Below are 20,509 nucleotides of genomic sequence, written 5' to 3'. Positions count from 1 at the left end.
TGGAAGGCTGCCCTCCCTCTGCTCTCACTTGCTTGGCTTTCTGACAGGCTCTGAGGCAGGGGCTGCGATTCCTCAGCTCTAGGGACCAGAACCGCAGCCGGGATCCCGGCACTGCCTGACAGCGCTCGGGTCATTGGCTCGGTCACGCGTCCGAGTCTCGGCCACCGTGCTGCTGCTGCTTCACTTGCCCTTAGGCACACCCAAATCTCCCTGTTAAGGCCTGATGGTCTCTGCTTCTGCCCTCTCCCTGACCCTGTGCAGGGATGGAGCACTTCTGTGCTTTTAGGAAGCTATTCTTGAAAGCTTCCAGCATTCCAAGCTTCTTTGCCTCCTGTAGATGCTTGCCATGGAATCCCTCACAGCTGGGTTCAGAGCATACTCAGGTTGGCTCTTCCAAAATCCAGGAGCTTCAGGCTGCTCAGTAGGACCTTAAACTCCACAGTGTTGTGGAACTGGACCTTCAGCACAGGCACCTTTCCAGCCTGACACGGCCTCGCTCCTCTGTGTCTCTGCACAAAACACGGCGCGGAAGAGGACGGCAGCAGGGGCCTGTGTGTGCCAGGGCTCAGGTTTTTACGCCACTTCAGCTCCACAGAGACGCAGGTAAAGTGAAGAAGCCAAAGTGTTTATTAATGGAAGGCGAAGCAAAGGGATGAGCTGGGAGGGAATAAGGGGGGATGGGCAGGGTCTGAGGGCTGGAGGGAGGGAGCTGTCAGCAGGGAGGGAGAAGGCAGGAGCTATGGGAGCTCCCCACAGGCTGAGCTGTGCCCGGCATCAGCCGTGCCTGGAGTGACACTGAGCGATGTTCTCTTCACTGGCTCCTGCTACTGTTCTTGGGACGCTGGTTCTCCAAATCCAGCAGAAGACCTTAGTTCTGCAGATCTTTGTCCAAAAGTTGCTTGGATTTCCAAGTTAGTGGAGGATGGGCTGTCGTCTTTGCGGAGAGGAGGTGCGCTGGGTTGTCGGTTTGATGGTTCCAATACAATATGTTTGGGACAGAGCCAATTCGAAATTATTTTAGCCAATTTATCATATGGCAATTTATCCATTACTTCTCGTGGCACTCCCCTTTTCAGTCCTAGCCACCACCGTTGCTGCCAGTTGGAAATTTGTTTTCCCTTTTCTGATTTTTCATTAGGAGAGGCACTGTGTCTGACTCCTCTGGGTTTTTCTTGTTTGTCCTCTGAGTACTTCACTGGTCCATATTTTCTACTGTGACTTATTAACTCCTCTGCTACCTCACTCCATGTCCAAAGTTTATGACTGCTGTTATATTGTGTGCTAGGAGTTGTAAAAGGTGAGGAGTCAGTGGAGTCAGTGGAACTAGTTTGATCTCTTGTATGGCCAAGAAATCTTTCAAGTCTATCTGCCAGAGAGATAGATGCTCTTGTTTATTGAAGAAGAATTGCTGTTGGTTTAAGAGACTCTGGCAAACCTCGAATTAGGGGGGTCATGATCTCAGGTTTGGCAGGCTGTTGCATTGATGACTCATAGCCAGAGATTAATTTCCTTTCATGTATCATTTGCAAGCATGCAGCTTTGTGTATGTTTTCTAGGAGTTGGTCTGGAGTGCCGACTATTGCCAGAGGGTCACCCCTCTCTAGGGGATTTAACCCCCCTGCCCAGTAAGCTGCACGCTGTGTCAGGGACCATGGAGCACGTGTATTACCTGTTGTTAAGAAAACTCCATGTCCCCAATAGTCACTTGCTTCTTGTTCACTTAATTGAATTTGGTCACCCCCAGTGAGTGAGACTCTAAAAACATACTCCGTCTCTGATTCACTTGGGAGGCGGGAGTATTCTTTCTTTAATTTAGCTAATTCAGTGGCCGTGTATGGTATTTCTTTGGTGGGTATGTGGGGATCATGATCCTCTTCATTTATAGAATTATATTCTGTTTTGATGAGAGGTCTCAAGTTGGAGCAACAGTGTTCCCCACAATTTTGCATGTGTTCTAATTCTTTCTGAGGGTAGATTTGTTTAATGTTGCATGTCTCCTTTCTTTCTATTTCTGTGGGTGAATCTGCAGATTTTAAGTTTTTACTTCGCCCTTCTGCAAGGGAAGTCTGCAGCAAATAATTCTTTCTTTCCTGTTCTAATTGTGTTTGCAAAGCTTCTACCAAATTTTGCAGGGATTCTATCACTGCTTTTTCTTCACTTACCCGTTTAAAATGGGTTTCTATGGCTGCCGAGAGACAGGCCCCCAAAACTGAGCAAAGAATGGTTTTATTTCTGCCCAGTTTATATCTAGCATCATGTTGTAAAGAATATATTCTATTTACTATGTTTTCAAAGTTAAACCAATTATTCTGTGCCCACCTTTCTCCATCTGGAGAAGGTCTAGCGCCATGTTTCGCTAACAAAGCATAAAATGCATTCTTATCTTTTTCAGTCATTTTGTGAAGGGACCAAAACCACTCTCAGGGAGGTATTCTTAAAGTTACACCAAAAGCGCAGCTACAACTGTGTTTCCCTTCACTTCCCTGGAATGGGAGAGGAGACCAAAACTGCCTGGGAGGTTCACCTTAGTTACAAATACTTGTCTCCTCAACTACACCAAGCAGCCCAAAACACACAAAAAAACCTAACTACAGTCCCATCTTTTGCACAATGAGATCTTTTTGTGAAATCCTGATGACAGGGAGTGCTATTTGCCTGGGCATATAGAGTTTGTGGGAATTTTCCCTCGCCCCCCTTGCTTTCTAACAGCGCTCACCGAATTGGTGTGCTAGGTGCGGCTGAGACGAGGGTCCTTCCCGTTAGAAACTATATAAAACCCGCAACCCCTCTGTCCATCAAGGTCCTGTTCGTGACGCCAATTTAATGCCAGGGTCCGCAAATATATGCAGGGAACCTGAGGGTTTGTTTTAAGGATCTCAAGGCGCAAAAGACACAGCAGGGGACAACTCAGTTTACTCAATCAAAAATGCACCTTTATTTAGTGCCAACAAATGCAATAGTGGAGATTTGAAGGGAAATAAAGGATAGCGAGAAAAGAGAAAGAGGGGGTGAGTTATAGCTACCAACGGAGAGACGAAATCCTCGTGGTCTGGCCAATAGATCCGTCTTCTTCTGTGGGGAGATCTCAAAGTCTGTGGTTAACTCAGGGGTCCTTATAGTCCTCTCCGAAGCCACAGGCAGTGTGCCAAACAGGTGGGGGAAATCATTACAGTGTGTTCGTTTTGAGAACTCAGAACAAGTCAGCCGTCAGCAGGTACAGTGTCAACCAGTACAAGCCAGCAGGCGCAGTCACTTCACCGTGACTTGCCCATTGTTTCTGCTCAGGTTCTGATGTTCCGATAGAAATGCGTGCTGGGTTTTTTTCCATCAAACACACTGGCAGGCAGCACTTGGTCAACATCCCACCTCAGCCAAGCCAGAACTCCTGTGCTGAGATTTTAAAGTCCCTTTTAGGGGTTTCAGTCTCTGTCCTTGACGATGGTCGTGAGGCAGATGAGGGATCTTTGGACTGTCTCTTACACATGGGGCTCTGCAGTGTCACAAGGGCCCTTTGGTTCCATGATGCCCTACAGTGTCACAATGGTGGCCTTGGTCCAATGGGGCCCCAAAGTGACACAATGGCCACTTGGTTCCATGAGACCTTGTAGGATCACAATGATCTCCTTGGCTCTGCAGTGTCACAATTGGACTCCTGGTTAAAGGAGACCCCAAAGTGTCACAATGGATCCTTGTTGCCATAAAGTCTCACTGTGTCACCATATTCTCATCAGTTCAATCAGGCCCCACAGTGTCCCAATGGTCTACTTGGCTCAGCAGTTTTGAAATGGCCTTGGTTCCATGAGGCCCTGCTGTGCCACACAGACCCTTGGTTACACAAGACCCCACAGTGCCACAAGGATCCCCTTTGCTTTCATAACACCCAAAAGTGTCATAATGGCCCCTTGGTTCTCGGAGGCCCCTCAATGTCACAATGGACCACTTGGTTTCCTTGGCCTCCCCTGTGTCACAAGGGTTCCTTTATTCCATGAGCCCTTGTAGTGCCACACTGCTCTCCTTGGTTCCATGAGGGCCTGAAGTGTCACAATGTCCCATTGCTTCGATGGGGCCCCAGAGTGTCACAATGGCCCCTTGGTTCCGCAGTATCGCAAAGGACACTTATGGTTCCTTGAGGCCCCAAAGTGTCACAGTGGCCCCTTGTTTCCGTGGGGACCCCAGTGTCATAAGGGTCTCCTTGGTTCCACAGTGTGACAATGCACCCTTGGTTACAGGAAGCCCTGCAGTGTCACAATGGACATTTGCAAGGCTGGAACTGCTCTGGAGCCAGGCTGAGAGAGCTGGAGCTGTTCAGCCTGGGTGTGAGAAGGCTCCAGGGAGACATTGGAGTCCATTCCAGCACCTAAAGGGGCTTTGAGAGAGCTGGAGAGGGACTTTGAACAAAGTGACAGGAAAAGAGGGAATGGCCTTCAGAGTGACAGGACAACAGGGAATGGCCATGAGGGGAAGGAGGGCAGGTTAGGATAGGATACCGGGAAGAAATTCTTCCCAGTGAGGGTGGTGAGGCCCTGGCACAGGTTACCCAGAGAGGCTGCAGACTCCCCACCTCTGGCCGTGTTCAAGGCCAGGTTGCATGGAGCAATCTGGTCCAGTGGAAGGTGTCCCTAGATTTGCCCCTCCTGCTCTCATTTAGCAGCAGGTTGACATGTTCCTTTTGCAGCCATTTCCTGCAAATACAGCAGCAGAATTAACCTTGCTCTGGATGTTGCCTGCAGCCTCCATCAGCTCCAGCTGAGCTTTGGCTTTCCTAAACACATGAACACATGCTCAGGTCAGATCTTTGAATTCCTCCGCCATAGCTTGTCCTCACTTCCACCTCCTGGTTGTTGTATTGTGGCTCATCCCTGTCATTTGTCCCTGAGGCAGCACAGCTCCCCTGCCCAGCACAGGCCCCACATCCCCCTCAGCAGACACGGCACAGCACAGCACAGGGTGTGTTTTGGGTGGGCAAATGTTCGCCACCAGAGTGTCCACAGCAGACCTCAGTGTCCAGTTCCAACACCCACATCCCATGCCAGGGTTCACAGAGAGCCCTGCCCTGAAGACTGCCAAGTGCGGGGTGAGGAGGGAGCCTTGGCAGGGCTGATGCTGCCCCTACACCAGTGCTGAAATCAGCAAGAAGAAGGAGATCACCACAGAACAAATAGACCAATAAACTGGGGTGAGTGCCCAGGTGTGTCAGTGGCTGATGGAAGAGGCTGGAGGGATGGTCAAAGCCCTGGGGCACCTTCTCACACTGGCCATGCCACCAAGGCCACAGACCAACCTCCTCAGTGCTGCACCTGTCAGTGTGGGATCCCTGCCAGGGGACTGGCACAGCACCACACACCTGCTGGAACGTGAGTCCTGGCCCTGCAGAGTCACTCAGCTCAGCTGACATGGGTGGATTTTATCTCCTGGACACTTCCCAGTTCAGCCCAGCTTCTGCCCAGCTCTGCCCACCTCCCCTGCCCTCAACCCAGCCCAGCCAAATCTGGGTAAACCGCATGGCAGTGCCTGCTTTGGGCTGCTCCAGCATTGGGTGCACTCACCCCACAGCCCTGACCCCCTTGAAAGGCTCAGCAGCTGCTGAGGGGTGGAGAGGGAGATCAGGCTCCAGATCAGCCCTAGTGCTGGAGGATGAGAGACTCAGTGATGCTCCAGTAGTCCAACCTGTTCAAATACTTTCCTCAGAACCTCCTTGAGATGAGAGGTGACCACCAGAGGCCAAGGCCAGCCAGGGCTCTCTGTCCTGGCAGCTTTTTTCTCGAACAACCCTTGCATATAGGGCATTTTTCAGGGGGAGTATCAATTTTGCCTCTGGCCACCTCGATAGACAGATGGTTCTTTTCCATAGGATGAAAAGCACTGAGGCACTATACTCCAGAGGCACTGATGAGAGGCAGCCCTCAGCATTACAAAATCAGCTGGACCTGTCAGGTGGCCCTTGGGAGGCCAAACCAGCCAGATCTGTTCCATGTTCCCTTGGTTCCATGAGGCCCTGTAGTGTCACAATGTTCTTCTTGCTTCTGAGGTGTCACATTGGCCCCTTGCTGCCATGAGGCCCAGCAGGGTCACAGTCGGTTCTGTGGGGCCCTGCAGTGTCACCATGGTCTCCATGATTCCATGTGGCCTTGCAATGTCACAATGGTCTCCATGGATCCACAGTGCCCTGCAGGATCACAATGGTTCACCTTTGGTTCCACCAGGCCCTGTAATGCAACAACGGCCTCTTGGTTCCACAAAGCCCTGCTGCTGCACAGTGGCCCCTTGATCCCATGGAGCCCAGCAGTGCCACAATGATCCCCTTGGTCCCATGATTTCTCTCAGTGTAACAATGGTCCCTGTGATCCATGAGGCCCTGGAGTGTCACCATAGTCTCCACTGGAAGGAAAGCACAGAGCCCCAGTGCTTCAGGGGCTGATGAACGGCAGCCACCAGAGGCCATGGCCAGCCAGGTCTCTCTGTCCTGGCAGCTTTCATCTGGGAACAATGGAATAAATATCTTGGATTCTGTACCTTGGATATATGGAATTTTAGGGGCAGAATCCTTATTTCAGCCATAAGCACCTGCATGAGAAGGGCAGTACATTCCCACAGGAAGGAAAGCACAGAGCCTCAGTGTTTCATGGGCACATGAGAAGGGACCCCCAACATGCCAAGGTCAATTTAGTCAGGCCAAGTCAACGAGACCTGTTCCCTGTTGCCTTGGATCCATGGGGCCTCACAGTGTAGCAATGGTGGTGTCATATTGGATCCTTGGTTCCATCAGGCCCCGCTGTGTCCCATTGCCCTCTGGTTTCTGTGGAGCCCCATAGTGTCACAATGGTCCCTTGCTTCCATGAGGCCTTGCAGTGCCCAAATGGTTTCCTTGGTTCCATGGAGCTGCACAATGACACAGTGGCCCCTTAGTTCTATGAGTTTCCGCACTATCAGCAATTGTTCCATTGTTCCAACAAGGCCCTGCTGTGTCACAATGGACTCTTGGTTCCATGAAGCCTTTCTCTGTACCAATGTACTTTTGATTCCATGAGGTTGCAGAGTGTGACCATGGTCTCCTTGGATCTGCAATATCCCAATGGGCCATTGGTTCCATGTGGCTCAGCTGTGTCAAAAAGGATTTTGGTTCCATGAGGTTCCAAGGTGTCACAGTAGAGTCCTTGGTTCTGTGAGGCCCCTCTGTAACCCAATTTACATAAATATCAGAATAAAACTCCTTAACACTAATTTGCAATTAAGAGGGCATCACTTATGCAGCCTCGAGGTCTAAAGTGGGGTAACTCATAATCTTACATGGACATGAGATTCTAAAAGTGTTTCTTATATACAGTTGCTACATGTGAATTACAATTTACCCATTATCATAAAACCCACCCCAAGTTCCCAGATTTACTCCTTGTTTCTTCTATCCCTGCACTCTTGAGCCAGATGTCTTCTACTTGTTTTACAACTGTCCTGGCAGGGAGAGCAGGCCCTGCATTCCTTGTTCCTGTGCTAAAACCTCACAGGCACAGGAAAAGTTGAATTAAGCCTCCTGGATTCAAGCCCAAGGTTCTGTGTGGCCAGGCAGAGGCAGGCAGGACACAGAGCTGTCAGCAAAGGAAGGGCCCAGCCAGGTGGGGCAGCCGGGGGATGACGACAGCCTGCAGGGACACAGGCGCAGGGCACGGACACCGTGGGACAGCCTGGGCTGCACAGGGCACAGGGATGGGCAGCAGCTGCAAGGCCCTGACAGAGCCAACTCCTGCAGCACTTTGGCCATGGCTGCTGGGCCTGGGCCTGAGCCATGAGGAGGAGACAAGTGACCCTTGCAGGCCTGGGGCCTCATTGCCTCCTTGTCCCTGCTCAGCAGCCTGGCAGGGGCCGCCCCATGGTGCTGCCCTTGGCATTGCACATCCCCACATCCCAGTGGGCCGGGAAGAGCCCTGAGCACTGAGGGAGGGACAGGATGTGCCTTGGCAGGGGCTGGGGCTCAGGCCTTGGCCCTTTGCAATTTTGAAACACATGCAGGTTTGCTCAACATCAGAGACACCTTTGCCTTGTTTGTCCCCACCTGTCATCACTGCCTCTAGTTTCCTGATCTAACTGATAGCACTTTCTCAGTGGGACTTATTAAACTTCAAAAAAGTTTGGAGTTTTTAGTCTTATTTTGAGTTCTTGAAATGTTTTTTAACCACTCTCTGAGGAACTGAGTCTGATGTAAACAACATCAAATTCCCAAGAGGCTCATTAAAGTCCTTCTACTGTGTCTGTGCTGCTGAGCTGGGCTGGGCTGCCGGCACAGAGGCAACTCTTAGCAATCAAGGAGACCTTCAAAAAGACATTTCTCCTCAGGAGCAGCTCCTCTCCTAGCCCAGCAGGGCTGAGGGCACTGCCAGCAGGTACCTGAGAGCTGTGAAGCAGACAGACACCTAAAGAAACTCGAAGGACAATTCTGAGATTACTCATGGACAAATCTTCATGACTCTTGAAAATTCTGAGCTTCTTCATGGAGAAATCTTCACCACTTTGGATGCAGTAAGTCTCTGGCTGCAGGAATCTCCTAAAGCTGACCCAGGACAGGACTGACAGCACTGTAAGGATGGCTCTGCTGCCCTTTCTGCTTTGGGGGAGGATGTGCTCCAGAGCGGGGCTGCCCTGGGCACCGTCAGAGGGACAGGGCAGGATGGCTCCTGCTGCCAGGGACGGCTGCAGGGGCTGAAGCTGGGGCTGCAGCCAGGGTGCCCAGGGCTGTCGTGCAGAGCAGGTGCTGCAGCCCTGAGGGCTCTTGGCCAGGCTGGGGGATCTGTCACCTGCCAAGGGCAGCTCTCAGCCTGCCTGGGAGCTCCCATGGACTGTGGGGAGAAGCTGGAGGTGGAAGGAGCGACTCCATCAGGGCAGATTCCTCCTGCTGTGGAGATGGTGCTGCATGGCCAGGACTGCTCTCAGTTTTCACATAAAGGAAAGGGAAAGGGGCTGTCAGGGTTGTCTGCGTCACTGAGACTCCTGCACTGTCACCCTGGGCATCAGCAGATCTGTCTCAGATCTCCCTCAGAAAGTGCCTCCTCACCCTCCTCTACCTACAGACAGCAGCAGCAGCACCTTGGCTTGCAGCATCTCTGTTGGTCTGAGCTGCCCTTAAGGCCCTGCTGCCAGGGAGATGCCCCTGGGCAGTGGCCTGGGCTGGGAGTGGTGTGCAGGGCAGAGCTCAGCCCCCAGGGCTGGGCTGGGCTCTGGGAGCACTGACAGGGACAAGTCTTGGATACAGAGAAACAGCTCCCAGTAGGCACAACTCCATGCAGCAGAGAGAGACCAGCCCTTGGAATCTGTCCCTGTCTAGCTGCACATGGAAAGAGAGAAGAGTTTAGAGAAATTAATTTTGAAACGGAAGTCTTCAAAAAGTCCACTTTGTTTTCCGAGCGTGTTTTAAGTGTGTCCATCCTGAAAGAGAGGGAGGTGAAATGAACAAAGGGCACCTGTGTGGGGACCAGCAGGTCTGACTGCACTAGGGCACAGGGAGCTCTCTTTTCCCTCTGGGCTCCCCAGGGTTCAGGTTAAGAGTGATGCTGAAAATGAGGCAGTAACTCAGAAGCACAAAGATCAACTCAAAAAATTACTGAATTTCCTCCAAAACAACAGAAATAGTTTTAAACGGATTCCTAATAAATCAGCATAGGATTGACTCAAGGAAATCTGTCCCAACTGGTCAATGTTCTTTCAACAGCCCACGATGCACAAAATGAAGAAATGTCCAACAGCAGCTCCATCAGCCACTTCCTCCTGCTGGCATTGGCAGACACGCGGCAGCTGCAGCTCCTGCACTTCTGCCTCTTCCTGGGCATCTCCCTGGCTGCCCTCCTGGGCAACGGCCTCGTCATCAGCGCCGTAGCCTGTGGCCACCACCTGCACAGCCCCATGTTCTTCTTCCTGCTCAACCTGGCCCTCGCCGACCTGGGCTCCGTCTGCACCACTGTCCCCAAAGCCATGCACAATTCCCTCTGGGACACCAGGACCATCTCCTATGCAGGATGTGCTGCACAGCTCTTTCTGTTTGTGTTTTTCATTTCAGCAGAGTATTCCCTCCTGACCATCATGTGCTATGACCGCTACGTGTCCATCTGCAAACCCCTGCACTACGGGACCCTCCTGGGCAGCAGAGCTTGTGCCCACATGGCAGCAGCTGCCTGGGCCAGTGCCTTTCTCTGTGCTCTGCTGTACACAGCCAATACATTTTCCCTGCCCCTGTGCCATGGCAATGTCCTGGGCCAGTTCTTCTGTGAAATCCCACAGATCCTCAAGCTCTCCTGCTCCAAATCCTACCTCAGGGAATTTGGGGTTTCTGTTTTCACTACCTCATTAGGACTTGGCTGTTTTGTGTTCATTGTTTTCTCTTATGTGCAGATCTTCAGGGCCGTGCTGAGGATTGCCTCTGAGCAGGGACGGCACAAAGCCTTTTCCACCTGCCTCCCTCACCTGGCTGTGGTCTCCTTGTTTGTCAGCACTGTAGCCTTTGCCCACTTGAAGCCACTGTCAGTCTCCGCCCCATCCCTGGATCTGGCATTGTCAGTTCTGTACTCTGTGGTGCCTCCAGCCCTGAACCCCCTCATCTACAGCCTGAGGAACCAGAAGCTCAAGGCTGCAGTGTGGACTCTGATCACTGGACGATTTCAGAAACATTAAACTGCTGGCCAGTTTCTGCAAATCACTTGTAATAAACTTGTAATGATTCTGTCATCTTTGATAGTGTTGGTTTGATTGTCAGTTTTTTTCCTTTGTTTTAGTTTTCAGTGATGTTCACAAAGCAATGATGTTCATTGTGTCCTTTCTTCTCTTCTTTCTCTCTAAGTTTTCTGTGGCCACAGACTGTGTCAGTGAAGAACTGCGCTCTCAGTGGCTTTTAAAGGAACTAAAGCATCTCCCAGGAGAGTTTTCACTGGAGATCCCGAGGTTTTTTCCCTTCTCTGGAGCTGCAGCAGCAATGTCTGTGTGCAGAGCTGGGGGCAGATCAGGGCAGGCAGAGCAGCTGTGCCCACAGACTGTGTCAGTGAAGAACTGCGCTCTCAGTGGCTTTTAAAGGAACTAAAGCATCTCCCAGGAGAGTTTTCACTGGAGATCCCGAGGTTTTTTCCCTTCTCTGGAGCTGCAGCAGCAATGTCTGTGTGCAGAGCTGGGGGCAGATCAGGGCAGGCACAGCAGCTGTGCCCAGGAGCAGCAGCCCTTGGTGTTGCCAGTGCTGCTCCCGTGGCCCTGCCCCGCTGCCGTCCTGGCCCTGGTGTTGCTGTAGGGCCTGAGTGCTCTCGGGAATTGGGCACAGGGCTGGGGGTGGCAGTGCCGGGGCTGCAGCAGGGACAGGCCATGGGCAGCGCTGGGGCAGCGCTGACGCCTCAGGGCAGGGCCTGGGGGCTCCAGGCTCCTTGCCCAGGCTCTCTCCAGAACACGCCCAGGCCAAAGCTGAGCAGAGAAAAGCCCCGTGAGCAGCCCTAGGATGGCTGTGGACAGGGTGGGGGCAAACAGCATCCCACCATGGGAGCCTCCCTTGGCTGTGTGGGGAAGCTGAGGGACCTGGGCTCCTGGACCTTCTGAAGAAGAGGCCCAGGGCTCATCCTGCAACTGCTTCAAAGGTGGTTTCAGAGAATCACACAATCAGCAAGGTTGGAAAAGACTTTGGAGATCATCAAGTCCAACCTGTGCCCTGACACCACCTTGTCTCCCCTGATCCTTCTCTCCTCCACGATAAAATGCCCAGACCCTTCAGCCATTCCTCATAGGAGTTGTGTTCCAGACCCTTCACCAGCCTTGTTGTCGTTCTGTGGACACGCTCCAGCCTTTCAATGTCCTTCCTAAATTGGGGGCCCAGAACTGGACACAGCACTCGAAGTGCTGAGTCACCAGTGCCAAGTACAGGGGAAGAATCACTGCCCTGGTCCTGCTGGCCACACCATTCCTGATCCAGGCCAGGAGCCATTGGCCTTTTTGGCTACCTGGGCACACTGCTGACTCTTTTCCAGCCTGCTGTCCAGCAGTCCCCTCAGGTCCGTTTCTGCCTGGCCACTGTCCAGCCACTCTGTCCCCAGCCTGTAGCACTGCAGGGGTTGTTGTGGCCAAAGTGCAAGACCTGGCCCTTGGTCTTGTTAAACCTCCCATTATGGGATTTGGGCTCTGGATCCATTCTGTCCAGGGCCCTGTGCAGAGCCCTCCTACCCGCCAGCAGATCCACACTCACACCCAGCTTGGTGTCAGCTGCAAATTTGCTGATGGTGGACTCAGTCCCCTCATCCAGACCATCAATGCAAATATTGAAATCCACACTGGCTGGGTCTGATCCCTCGGCCATCCTGTGGGTGCCGTGTGATGGCACTCAAGGTGATCTGTTCCATAACCTTGCTGGGCACCGAGGTCAGGCTGACAGGCCTGGAGTTCCCCAGATCCTCCTGCCAGCCCTTCTTGGGGATGGGCTCACGTTGGCACCTCCAGTCCTCTGGGACCTCCCTGGGGAGCCAGCACTGATGAGAAATGATGGAGAGCAGCTTGGGGAGCTCATCCACCAGCTCCCTCATCCCCCTAGGATGGATCCCATCTGGTCCCAGAGACACCTGTGAGCATCTGAGTGGCTCAGCAGGTCAGCAGCTGCTTCCTCCTGGATTACAGGGGGGCTGTTCTGCTCTCTGTGCCCATCTACCAGCTCAGGAGAACACTTGTCCTAAAGACAACCTGACTGATTGTTGAAAACTGAGGCAAAGAAGGGGTTAAGTACCTCAACCTTTTCCTCATTTTTGGTAACCACATCCCCCCAATAAGGAATGGAGCTTTTCCTTACCCATCCTTTTGCCATTAATGTATTGATAAAATCATTTGTATTATCATTTATAGAAGCAACCTGCTTAAGTCTTAATTGAGCTTTCACCTCTGTAATTTTCTTTGTGCATGATGTAGCAACATTCTTTAATATTTCCTGATTTTCCTCCCCGTCTGTCCAAAGGTGATGCACCCTCTTTTTTCCCCTGAGTTCTTGCAAAAACCTTATGCCCAGCCAGGGCAGTAATTTTCCTTTCTAGCTCATATTTTGGCACAAAGGGACACGCTGTTCCTGCTTGTTGGGGGTTAGGTTTGTTCCTTCTTTCTCTAAAGAATTTTTTCCCCACAAGTTACCAAGGAGACCAAGTGTTGGATACTTGAGAGTACTTAACTGAAACAAAGAGGTGGACAAAAGGTGGAAGGGGGAGATAACGCAGGTAAAAGACAAAGCTTGAGGCAGCGGCGTGCTTTACTGCTTGCGGCGTTCGGGGAGACGCGTGTCTGCCGCTGCTCGAGGAGCTCAGCTGCCGCAAAGCACGCGGAGCGGAGAACGGCTGTTGCTGGCTGGAGGAGTTTCACTGTGGCCAAAGGGATCCAGTCCTGGGAAATCTACTATCACCGGTTCGACCTGAATCCTGAGTTTTTCTCTGCCACTCGCAGAAGCTGGGCCGCTTTCTGCCTCGCCTTCGGCTCCTTCGGCGCTGCTCCTCTTGCTGCAGCGGGACCCTGCACCCCCTGCGCTGCCGGGACATCCTGCCATCCCAGCTACCAGCCCGGGACTTTTCCACTGTTCCAGCTTGGTGCTCTGAGGATCCTGCAGGGACACCGAAACCAAACTGCCCTGGGTTTTGTGAAACAAAGCCCTCAAGGTTCTTGGTACTGTGGTCATTCGTCATTAATGCTGTAGTTGTTTGGTGGGGGGGGGAGTTTTTTTTGTGTTTGTTTGCTTTGTATTACATACTAGTAAAGAACTGCTATTCCTATTTCCCAAATCTTTGCCAAAGAGCCTCTGATTGTAATTTTACCTAGCAGATACCTGTCTTCCTAAACCAAGACAGATTTTGGTGCCCAAGTGTGGGGCTTGAGGGCATTGAGAAAAGAAAAGGGAAGAGAAATAGCAGTTCTTAACTAACCTAGTACTTTCTTTTGTGTGCGTTGGATATAAAAACCTCATTAGGCTGCATCATGTGGTCTAACTTAGCCTGGTTTGGGTGGCATGTGGTTGTGGCTGTATTCCTTCCATTTGCAGGCCCTTATCTAAACATGGGCCCTATAACTAAGGCTACTGTGACTGTCATCCAGTTTATTTTATGGCTTAATAAGGTGAAGAACTCATGGATTTTTAATTTCCTCTGGAAGGCAGGCACATGGATTCAGGGCTATCGTACACTAACTGTGTGTTTTTGGAGTTACTTTAACAATGGTACCTACTGTGAGGAAATGACACCGGGGGAAGTTTCTTTTTCCCAACCCTTTACCCATCTCTTTGGGTCTGCCCCACCAGTTTTTGAAGGGTTTAAATCCTCTCTGAATGCTAATGATATCATACAATGGCTGGTGCTGCTAATATGCGTATTCTGTTTAGCATTCAGAGATAAGGGAAGATTGACCTGGATAACCACCCTGATACCTACCCCACAGAATAGGGATGATACCCCAGAGCCTGACTCTGCCCCACAGCCTGCCTCAGAAAGGACCCACCCGGATTGGGTTGAGGTTCTGGTAAAAGAGATACATGAGATGGGCCAGATGCTGAGGGAGTACATTTCCCCAGCTCATGAAAAACCCTCCCCCTGCCCCGAGAAGGCAGAGACTGATGGTGCAGCAGTGGAACCCACAGATGTTACAACTGTCCAGGTTCCAGCTGAACCACAAGGGCAGCCACAGCCAGCAGCAGTCGCCCCTGTGGAAACAAGGAAGTGTAAAGTGAAATCGTCAGATCCTGATATTAAGGGTAAGAAAGGAGGGTCCTCACAGCCCACAGAAGAGCCACAGGTTGAGATCATCACTGAGTCCCTGACATATGAAAGTCTACGTAATCTGCAAAAAGATATTGCACGACGAGGACGTGAGGCTTATACAGCCTGGCTACTTCGAGTCTGGGACCTTATGGGTACAGGTGTGCAACTGGATAGTGCTGAAGCAAGGAATTTGGGACCCTTGACCCAGGACTCAGGTATAGATCAGGTATTTGTAGGAGAGCAAAGGCCCCTTCCCCTTTGGGAACGACTTCTAATGAGTGTGAGAGAGAGATTTGTCCACAGAGACAGAATGCAAGAGCACAACCATAGAATGCGATGGAAGACCCTTGAGGAAGGAATCCAACAGTTGAGAGAAGTGGCAGTATTGGAAGTACTTTTTGGGAGGACCGGACAGCATGATAATGACCCCGACAAGGTTAAATGCACAGGGCACATGTTGTGGAATCTGGCAACTCATGGACCATCCCAATACGCCACATTCATCGCAACAATTAATGCCGAGGATAACCGAGAGACAGTGGGTTCTGTTGCCAACAAGCTCAGAAATTATGAAAGTATGATCAGTGGCCCAATGCAGGCTCATGTCTCTGCGGTGGTGAAGGAACTCAAAGAGGAGATAAAGGAGGTGAGAGAGGAGATGAGAAGGAACAGTTCCCATGTAGCATCGGTGCGAGTCACAGGCCCCAGAATCAGAGCCCAACATCCCCCAGCGAGAGAGAGAGGGTACACCCCTCGAGCTGACCTGTGGTTTTATCTGCGGGACCATGGGGAGGACATGGGAGCGTGGCATGGGAAACCTACTTCTGTCCTGGCAGCACGGGTACGTGAGCTCAAGGAGAGAAACGCTAACAGAGGGAGTTCCACTCGAATGAAGGTAGCCTCAGCCTCCCATGAGCAAGCTGCCAGGTATTACGGAGGTGGGAATGCTGTGTCAGATTCCCTCGAAGGAACCTCTACCATGTATGTCCAAGAAGGGAATAATAACCAGTGCTAGAGGGGCCCTGCCTCTAGCCAGGAAGAGGCACGGGAAAATCGGGTTTTTTGGACTGTGTGGATTCGATGGCCTGGCACATCAGAGCCACAAAAATATGAAGCTTTAGTAGATACTGGGTCGCAGTGTACTCTAATGCCATCGGGACATGTGGGGGCAGAACCGATTTCCATTGCCGGGGTGACGGGGGGATCACAGGAACTGACTCTGGTTGAAGCCGAGGTGAGCCTGACCGGGAAGGAGTGGCAGAAACTTCCGATTGTGACCGACCCAGAGGCTCCATGTATTCTGGGCATAGACTTCCTCAGGAATGGATATTATAAAGACCCTAAAGGACTCAGATGGGCTTTTGGAATAGCTGCTGTGGAGACAGAGAACATTAAGCAGTTGAACACCTTGCCGGGACTATCAGAGAACCCATCTGCAGTGGGACTCCTGAAGGTAGAACAACAAGTACCTGTTGCCACCTCGACAGTGCACCGTCGGCAGTATCGGACAAATCGGGACGCCGTGATCCCCATCCACAAGATGATCCGTGAGCTGGAGAGCCAAGGGGTGGTCAGCAAAACCCACTCACCCTTCAACAGCCCCATCTGGCCTGTGCGCAAGTCTGATGGAGAATGGAGACTGACTGTGGACTATCGTGCATTGAATGAAGTGACTCCACCGCTGAGCGCTGCTGTGCCGGACATGCTGGAACTTCAGTACGAGCTGGAGTCCAAGGCAGCGAGGTGGTATGCCACTATTGACATTGCCAATGCATTTTTCTCCATTCCTCTGGCTGCAGAATGCAGGCCTCAGTTTGCTTTCACCTGGAGGGGCGTGCAGTACACCTGGAACCGGCTGCCCCAGGGGTGGAAACACAGCCCCACCATCTGCCATGGGCTGATCCAGGCTGCACTGGAGAAAGGTGAGGCTCCGGAACATCTACAGTACATTGATGACATCATTGTGTGGGGAAAGACTGCAGCTGAAGTGTTCGAGAAAGGAGAGAGGATCATCCAGATTTTGCTGAAAGCCGGGTTTGCCATCAAGAAGAGCAAAGTCAAGGGACCTGCCAGAGAGATCCAGTTCCTGGGAGTAAAGTGGCAAGATGGACGGCGGCAGATCCCCACTGAGGTCATTGATAAGATCACAGCAATGTCTCCACCGACCAGCAAAAAGGAAACACAAGCTTTCCTAGGAGCCATAGGTTTTTGGAGGATGCACATTCCTGAGTACAGTCAGATCGTGAGCCCTCTCTACCTGGTTACCCGCAAGAAGAACAATTTCCACTGGGGCCCTGAACAGCAACAAGCCTTTGCCCAGATCAAGCAGGAGATTGCTCATGCAGTAGCCCTTGGCCCAGTCAGGACGGGACCAGATGTGAAGAATGTGCTTTATTCTGCAGCCGGGAACAACGGTTTGTCCTGGAGCCTTTGGCAGAAGGTGCCAGGGGAGACCCGAGGCCGACCACTGGGATTCTGGAGTCGAAGTTACAGAGGATCTGAAGCCAACTACACTCCCACAGAGAAGGAGATCTTGGCCGCCTATGAAGGAGTTCAAGCCGCCTCAGAAGTGATTGGCACAGAAGCACAACTCCTCTTGGCACCCCGACTACCAGTGCTGGGGTGGATGTTTAAAGGAAAGGCTCCCTCCACGCACCATGCCACTGATGCCACATGGAGCAAATGGACTGCCCTCATCACACAGCGTGCCCATATTGGAAACCCAAATCGCCCTGGGATTTTGGAGATAATTACAAACTGGCCGAAAGGAGAAAACTTCGGTCTCACGGACGAAGAGGAGCAGGAACGAGTGACACGGGTTGAAGAAGCTCCTCCGTACAACCAACTGCCAGCAGAAGAAACACACTACGCTCTTTACACTGACGGTTCCTGTCGCATCGTGGGAATGAACCGTAAGTGGAAAGCAGCCGTATGGAGCCCCACACGACAGGTTGCAGAAGCCACTGAAGGAGAAGGGGGATCAAGTCAGCTTGCTGAACTGAAAGCTGTTCAATTGGCCCTTGACATTGCTGAAAGAGAGAAGTGGCCAAAGCTCTACCTCTACACTGATTCGTGGATGGTAGCCAATGCTCTGTGGGGCTGGCTGGAAAGGTGGAAAAAGGCCAACTGGCAGCGTAGAGGAAAACCAATCTGGGCTGCTGATGAATGGAAGGACGTTGCCACTCGTGTAGAGAAGCTGCCTGTGAAAGTCCGCCATGTAGATGCCCATGTTCCCAAGAGTCGGGCTAATGAGGAACACCAAAACAACAAGCAGGTAGATCAGGCTGCCAAGATAGAAGTGTCAAAGATAGATTTAGATTGACAACACAAGGGAGAGTTGTTCCTAGCCCGATGGGCCCATGATGCCTCGGGTCATCAGGGCAGAGATGCCACCTATAAGTGGGCCCGAGACCGAGGGGTGGATTTAACCATGGACAGTATTTCTCAGGTTATCCATGACTGTGAGACATGTGCTGCAATCAAGCAAGCCAAGCGGGTGAAGCCCTTATGGTATGGTGGGCGGTGGTCCAAATATAAATATGGGGAAGCCTGGCAGATTGACTACATCACCCTTCCCCAAACCCGCCAGGGCAAGCGTTATGTGCTAACCATAGTGGAAGCCACCACTGGATGGTTGGAGACCTACCCTGTGCCTCATGCTACTGCCCGGAACACCATCCTGGGCCTGGAAAAACAAGTCCTGTGGAGACATGGCACCCCTGAGAGAATCGAGTCGGACAATGGGACTCATTTCAAGAATAGTCTTATTAGCACCTGGGCTAGAGAACATGGCATTGAGTGGGTGTACCATATTCCTTATCATGCACCAGCGGCCGGGAAAGTTGAACGGTGCAATGGCCTGCTTAAAACTACCTTGAAAGCACTGGGTGGGGGAACCTTTAAGAATTGGGATACTAATTTAGCAAAGGCCACCTGGTTGGTGAACACTCGAGGTTCCACCAACCGAGCAGGTCCTGCCCAATCTGAGCCCTTGCAAAAGACAGACGGAGATAAGGTTCCAGTGGTACACATGAGAGGTATGCTGGGAAAAACTGTTTGGATTAATCCTGCCTCCAGCAAAGACAATCCCATCCGTGGGGTTGTCTTCGCTCAGGGACCAGGTTGCACCTGGTGGGTGATGCAAAAGGATGGAGAGACCCGATGCATACCTCAAAAAGACCTTGTTTTGGGGTGAACTACCCATGACAATGTGGCTGCATCCATATTTGCATATATATATATGTATTTTTAACAGTTAAAACTCAATGTAATATGTTGGTATGGGAAAAAAATTCGGGGTGGATAATGTTGGGGGTTAGGTTTGTTCCTTCTTTCTCTAAAGAATTTTTTCCCCACAAGTTACCAAGGAGACCAAGTGTTGGATACTTGAGAGTACTTAACTGAAACAAAGAGGTGGACAAAAGGTGGAAGGGGGAGATAACGCAGGTAAAAGACAAAGCTTGAGGCAGCGGCGTGCTTTTCTGCTTGCGGCGTTTGGGGAGACGCGTGTCTGCCGCTGCTCGAGGAGCTCAGCTGCCGCAAAGCACGCGGAGCGGAGAATGGCTGTTGCTGGCTGGAGGAGTTTCACTGTGGCCAAAGGGATCCAGTCCTGGGAAATCTACTATCACCGGTTCGACCTGAATCCTGAGTTTTTCTCTGCCACTCGCAGAAGCTGGGCCGCTTTTCTGCCTCGCCTTCGGCTCCTTTGGCGCTGCTCCTCTTGCTGCAGCGGGACCCTGCACCCCCTGCGCTGCCGGGACATCCTGCCATCCCAGCTACCAGCCCGGGACTTTTCCACTGTTCCAGCTTGGTGCTCTGAGGATCCTGCAGGGACACCGAAACCAAACTGCCCTGGGTTTTGTGAAACAAAGCCCTAAAGGTTCTTGGTACTGTTGTCGTTTGTCATTAATGCTGTAGTTGTTTGGTGGGGGGGGGAGGTTTTTTTTGTGTTTGTTTGCTTTGTATTACATACTAGTAAAGAACTGCTATTCCTATTTCCCAAATCTTTGCCAAAGAGCCTCTGATTGTAATTTTACCTAGCAGATACCTGTCTTCCTAAACCAAGACACTGCTCCTTCCAGATTTCTTTCTTGAAATGTGTCCATCCTTCTTGGAATCCTTTGTTTTTAAGGGCCGTTTCCCTTAAAAAAATTGGTACCTTATTTGCCACTCCCCAAATCTGCATCCTGAATAGGTCAAAGTCTGCCCTCTGTAAATCCATTGCAGCATTTCGTTGATGCCCCTCCTTTTTTTCACAGACTATTTAAAACTCAATAATTTCATGGTCACTTTGCCCCAAAATGCCTCTGACCACCATTTATCTCCCACCAGCCCTTTTCTATTTTGGAACATCAGGAGACAGAGCTTTCCTTGGCAGTGGGAAGAGAAGGAAACCTCCCCAAAGCTTGAAAGGTTCAGTGTGGAGGTGATCAAAAAGAAAAGTCCCTCTAGGGCAGAATTTTGGTGCAGGAGGTGTCCCAGCATGAGGCTGGGCCATGGCCTGGCTCTGTGTGCCAGGAGCCGGCAGCGCGGGGTGCAGGGAGCCCAGGGAGGGCACAGAAATGCTGGGCTGAGAAATGCTGGGGGGACAGCGAGATGGGCATGTGCAGCCGGCCAGGGCACAGCAGCAGCACGCACAGGGGGCACAGCCTGCAGGACACATGGCCAAGGGCTGGGCAGGGCTGGCAGGGCCACAGGCACCCAGGCCTTTGTCCCCTGGGCTCTGCCAGCGTCTCTGCAGGCCCCACAGAAGGAACTTTCCTTTCAGGGGCTGCACTTTG

The 20,509-nt window shown here is 51.7% G+C and overlaps 1 protein-coding gene and 1 pseudogene across 1 annotated transcript; one reads left to right on the top strand and one right to left on the bottom strand.

Moving 5' to 3' along the window:
* Nucleotides 1–824: 824 nt before the first annotated feature.
* On the bottom strand, nucleotides 825–2,396 carry LOC136302451 (uncharacterized; annotated as a pseudogene).
* A 7,324-nt stretch (nucleotides 2,397–9,720) lies between these two features.
* Nucleotides 9,721–10,653, top strand: LOC136302556 (olfactory receptor 14J1-like). The gene has a single exon (XM_066206029.1). It carries the CDS (start codon nucleotides 9,721–9,723, stop codon nucleotides 10,651–10,653), a length of 933 nt encoding a protein of 310 aa, XP_066062126.1.
* Nucleotides 10,654–20,509: the final 9,856 nt, after the last annotated feature.

The sequence above is a fragment of the Chamaea fasciata genome, unplaced genomic scaffold (genome assembly GCF_029207755.1).
Source record: "Chamaea fasciata isolate MVZ Bird 193981 ecotype frontalis unplaced genomic scaffold, bChaFas1.0.hap1 SCAF_29, whole genome shotgun sequence".
Lineage (NCBI taxonomy): Eukaryota > Metazoa > Chordata > Aves > Passeriformes > Sylviidae > Chamaea > Chamaea fasciata.
This window is presented reverse-complemented; position numbering and strand designations above follow the sequence as displayed.

Excerpts from the sequence above, each read along its gene's own strand:
- LOC136302556 (XM_066206029.1), top strand. The coding sequence starts at position 9,721 with ATGTCCAACAGCAGCTCCATCAGCCACTTCCTCCTGCTGGCATTGGCA.